Genomic DNA, 5,247 nt, shown 5'->3' with positions numbered 1-5,247 from the left:
TTTTCTGGCGCGCAGTAAATTGATTTAGGTAGGGTTTAATAGTTCAAGTTCCCAAACTCGCATGATTAAAAGAGCGTTTATAGATTACTTACCTTTTTCCCGCTTTTCTTTCCACTTTTCTTTCCCTTCTTGCCTTTCTTTCCTCCTTTTTCTCGATCAACAGCCTAAACCGCAATCATAATATTAATACCAATAAAATTATTATACAAACACGAAACACAAGTATCAATTTCTCGTGGTTAAATTGTGCGTGTATCAAGTTGTTTATGTCATGTTTGAAGAGCACAAGAGCAGCCCGAATAGTAATTCAAGTTAAAGAATTGCACAAACCATCTTTAAATTTTTCAACTCCTGTCGCATCAATTCATCAACTTGCTTTCGAATTTCTTCCTCGACTTCAATCCTACAAAATGAGATGTAATGTAAGGCTTACTATAATTGCAAACAACCATTTACAATAAAGATGGAAATAGACCATGTAGTTTAAAAGCTCAACAGGGTTTTGAGTCTGCTGATTAAATCCTAGAATGTAATAATTCAATGTATAAAGAAACAAAGCAGTACTTTTTTGTGGCGCTGTTTATTTTGTTGTATAAGGTGGTTCTACAGTCAACTCTCTCTAAGACGGACACCATCGGGACCGGCCTCAGCTGTCTGTCTTAGAGAGGTTGTCCGGCTTTATAGAGAGTCAACCGTAACATGGCCCTAGGAATTTTAAGATAATAATGCTGAACCTGTGCACAGTGAATACGCGTCTGTTTAAAGTTTGTTTTAAGTTATTTACTTTGAACGAAACCTACCTGTTTTAGATTACAATACAATTCGTTGTCACCTCCACTAGTTATTTTTGAATGGGACAATGACTGATTTAATTTTAACTTGTACTGTATGTATTCCGGCGACAAGATAAGAGCTGTCAATTAAACTTCTGGTGTTAAAAAGAGTCACGTACAAGAATTTTTCTTCCCTAAATCGTAATTTGCGGTCACATTCAGCAAGTGTCCGTTGACGATTTCAAAGTGTCCGTCTTAAGGAGGTGTCCGTCTTATAGAGAGTTTGATTATAGTAAAATGACTAAGAAAGGGCGGGACCACCACCAGGTGTCCGTCTAATAGAGGTGTCCGTATTATAGAGCTGTCCGTTAAGAGAGTTGACTGTAAATCTCGACTCTGTGGGTGAAATCATTAAGTGTGACCATTCAAATGAAAGCTACAAATCAGTACTTTCCTGTGATGCTGTTTATTTTGTTGTATAAGGTGGTTAATGAACTGTCAACTCTGTGGGTGAAATCATTAAGTGTGACCATTCAAATGAAAGCTACAAATCAGTACTTTCCTGTGGTGCTGTACAAGGTGGTTTTGTGAATTACCATCTATTGTAAGTATTTTCCAATCCAGCATTATGTGCGCTTTTACATAGTTACAAGAATACCTCTTTGCTTCTTTGATCAACTCTGCATCATGCTTCTGTTCAAAATTTGTGGTCTCATCTCTCATTTGCCATACATCTGGAAAAACAAAAGATAATAATAAAGTATTCTCGTTTGTCTCACGATGTGGTCACTTGTGATGTAGATCACGACCTTTTGACTGCATACTGCTAGTCTTCATCAAGGAAAGAACAAAACACCGAAACAGCAAGGATCAAAATGCACCAATCACAGCTGCTGAAAACTAGCTGCATGCAGTGGAATTAACGTCATGATCTACATCACAAGTGACCACATCGTGAGACAAACAAGAAATTTTACTTTATTATTTTTGTACTTCACCACAATGAACAACAGCAACCTTTTTTACGACAAAAGAAAAGATGTTTCTTAAAGGGGCACCTAACATCACTTTTCAAAGATGTCTTACAAATAATCTCTGTGACACAGCATCATAATTGTGTAGTTATGGTACTGTGAAAATATCCACCATTGCCAAACAAGGTATTATTTGTTTGCTGTTTATTTATTTGTCATTTATTTATTATTGATTTATGTGAACTCCTGTTAACCTTTATAAGTAGCTGCAGCTTCATTCACGGTCGGTACAAAATTTGACACTTGCATCTTTATGCCTTCTCTTCCTCCTACAATACAATAAATTAAAAAGACTTAATTTAATCGACTTCTGTACTCTTTCATTACTGACCTTTAGATTTGACTGGAGAACAAGTGCAACTATGAAAACCTAAGTATGCACACCCACAAACCTAATGTGTATGACAGTGTCAACTAAATAAAGGTATGTTGACACCAGAAAGACAAACAGAGAGACTTAACACTGAGAAGCAAAAACAAGCTCAAAGAGAGCTGGGTGTTAATGGAACTGTCCCTGCTACAATAGCGGCAGCATGATGATGAAGAATTCCATCCCTGAAAAGCATAATATTTGTGAAAGATGCAAAGAGAATCACCAACAAAATAAGAAGAACTTACCTCATCTCCTCCTTTTCCTTTGCCCTTTCCTTTGCCTTTCTTATCCTTTTTGTCTTTTTTCTCTTTCTTTTCCTTCTTTCCTTTCTTTCCTTTTTCTTTTTCCTCCATCTTCATCCTGTTGCATTTTATTAAAATTAATATTAACCCATCGACTCCAAGAGGTTCCCCATTGACGAGTAAAATAGTCTGGCATTAGACAGAGTAAATACTAAGTCCGGGCGGTTTGGACATCAAAGGGTTAACACAACCAAATCTGCAGATTAATTGCACGCATTGCACACATCAGTGTTTTGTCTGTCTGATAAATTAAGATCACAGTTACATAAACAATGGTGCAACACACCATTTTATGTCATGGATTCATTTTGACCTCATCTGTGATCCAATATTGAACAAAGGTGCAGCAGTTCAATGGAAATCACAGTTTAACAAGAACTTGAAGTCAGATAATAACAATTTGTTTCCCTATTCCAAGAGTCTTTCTTTAAATCGATACAAAGTTGCAAATGAAAGCCACTGAGCCCAGTTGAGCACGTAAATATGGTGCTTATTATTGGCAAGATTCCACCAGGCATGGTAAACTTGTCTCCTTGGGAAAAAATTAATGCTGGTACATGGATACCTGTATTTACCTTCTGCGCTTCTTCTTTCTCCATCTGTTGTGAAAAAAGACAAAATGGAAAATGCAAACTGATTTAAATGGGTTCATGTAACAATTCAATGAAAACTGTTGATGCAAATCAATTATATTATTGGAACAGAAAATTGTACTGACCTCAGCAGGGTCTTTCTCTTAAATATGGCAGCAGATCCACCTTCATCATCATTGATAGTCAGGGAATTTGCCTGTCTTATCTCTGCATAAATCCAAAAAAAAAATTTAACAGTCAATCTTTCCTCACAAGGCAGTTTTCACCAGTCAATGGAATTGCCAAGAGGACGAAAATAAGAAAAGATAAGGAATAGAGCAATTAATTAATGCATGGAAAATTTCACTAAAAAAAGATTAAAAACCAACCATTTAACAATAATTAAATGGAGGGACAGTTCAACTGGACATCAATGTGCAAGACTGTGGCTTTTAAATAAATGAGGAATGTACGTGTCCTGATCTACAACAAGCTAAATAATGTTGGAGCCATAATTATAGCAACATTAGGTGCGGTTACACTCACCATGGTAAATGCCACTTCCCATGGTAAATTATCCCACAGTGCCTCACACTTGGGTTTTAGTATACCGTGTTAACTAGGGGTCACACGTTACGAAGATTACCGAGGTAAAACGAAATCTCACGCAATTCATTGGCGGGAAATTTAATCACAACTTCATCAGCATAGCGATTGGCTCTTGTACCTCGGGCATCAAAACACCCTTCCAACTTCCCACGTTAAATGTCATGGGCGCTTCCACTGATCTTTTGACGTATCCATGGATATTTAACACGGGAAATTTATCTCGGGAAGCGTCGGTCACACTACTAAATACAGTTTCCCGTGGTAAAAAGGCAATTTACCACGGTAAAAGTGCCCCGTGTAACCGCACCTATTGTGACTCTCGCCACCACAATGCACGAAACTTAAGGAAAGCACAAAAACAATAACTGTTAGGTATTGCGAGAAGCTGACCTGCATTCAATGAACCATTGCCTTATCTGGTCTTGCATATCTCCTTCACATCAGGTCCTTCTATTTCTCGAATTTTCTCTTTTATGGAAACAAGTGCCTGGATACAGAAACCCAACAATAAGTGCTTACTTTTGATCAGTCTAAATGCCACCTTAATGTCAAGATGACAAATAGATGTGACACTTTAGTACTGCTACAAGTAACTTAAGGTATCACTCCAAAAAGATATCTGGTTACAGTGATTGAGGTGGTTATTATATACTCCCACTCATGAACAGCATCTTCCATCTACATGTATACCTGACAGTGTATGCCTGAGCTCTTTGACAGAGTGCAAAGTTTCTTGTGACTATAGTTGTACTACTAAAATCACAAGAACGTTTGAGCTACTAACAGTGTGCAGTGCCTCAACCTAACCACTATCAAATGTCATAATAATGTACATGTGTTAACGAGTTACCCATTGGTTTCAATAAGTACCACAAGCAGACGAAAAGCGTTGGCTACTTTACTCAGAGAAGTTGGCTACTTTTTTCCTTAAACTGATTCAGAAGTAAATTAAGACAAATCCTTTCAAAAAAAAAAGTCATTTTGACCATGAAAACAGTTGGCTTATATTACTTACTCTACTAAAACCAGGTGCTAACTTAAAAATTTATTGAAAACCCTCAAGGTAACCTAAAGTTATAATGCCCATCCATGCTCGACAAAGTTGCAAGGTATAATCCAGTTGAGTACAAACAGGGCCTGAACAATTGATGGAATCGGTGATATATATGGCAATTGATAGCAATCGATATCAATAAATTGATATTGATAATCGATGGACAATTGATCTTGCAAGTTTTTGTGATTATCGATTGTCATCAATGAGATTGATAATCGATGAGAATCGATCAATTATTAATAACTTTGATTTTCATTGATTACCGATTAAGTAACACCAATAAATATTGATGACACTCGATGAAGTTTGTCACTACTTTTGTGTGATTATCAATTATTGGTCTTCAATTGGCCGATGCCAATTAATTAACCATAATCGATTTCCATCGATTGTTCAAGCCCTGGTACAAAATACCGTAATATCTGACATAAACCTGCAGCATCACTTCCCTAATGTAGTGTATCATAATGTTGGTGGAAAGCATTTTCATCTCACCTGTTGATATTCCCTCTCATGTTCTTCCTGCA

The 5,247-nt window shown here is 36.8% G+C and overlaps 1 protein-coding gene across 1 annotated transcript in view; it reads right to left on the bottom strand.

Moving 5' to 3' along the window:
• LOC138056831 (dynein regulatory complex protein 11-like) overlaps window positions 1–5,247 on the bottom strand; it is a 38,794-nt gene that overhangs the window by 21,406 nt on the left and 12,141 nt on the right. Inside the window, 1 exon segment of the mRNA XM_068902742.1 lies at window positions 5,216–5,247. This exon segment is cut by the window's right edge and continues 16 nt beyond it. Coding sequence (XP_068758843.1) covers window positions 5,216–5,247 — 32 coding nt within the window.

This window comes from Montipora capricornis, chromosome 7 (genome assembly GCF_036669925.1).
Source record: "Montipora capricornis isolate CH-2021 chromosome 7, ASM3666992v2, whole genome shotgun sequence".
In the NCBI taxonomy this organism is placed as follows: Eukaryota; Metazoa; Cnidaria; class Anthozoa; order Scleractinia; family Acroporidae; genus Montipora; species Montipora capricornis.
The sequence above is the reverse complement of the archived record's forward strand: the minus strand, read 5'-3'. Positions and strand labels throughout refer to the sequence as shown.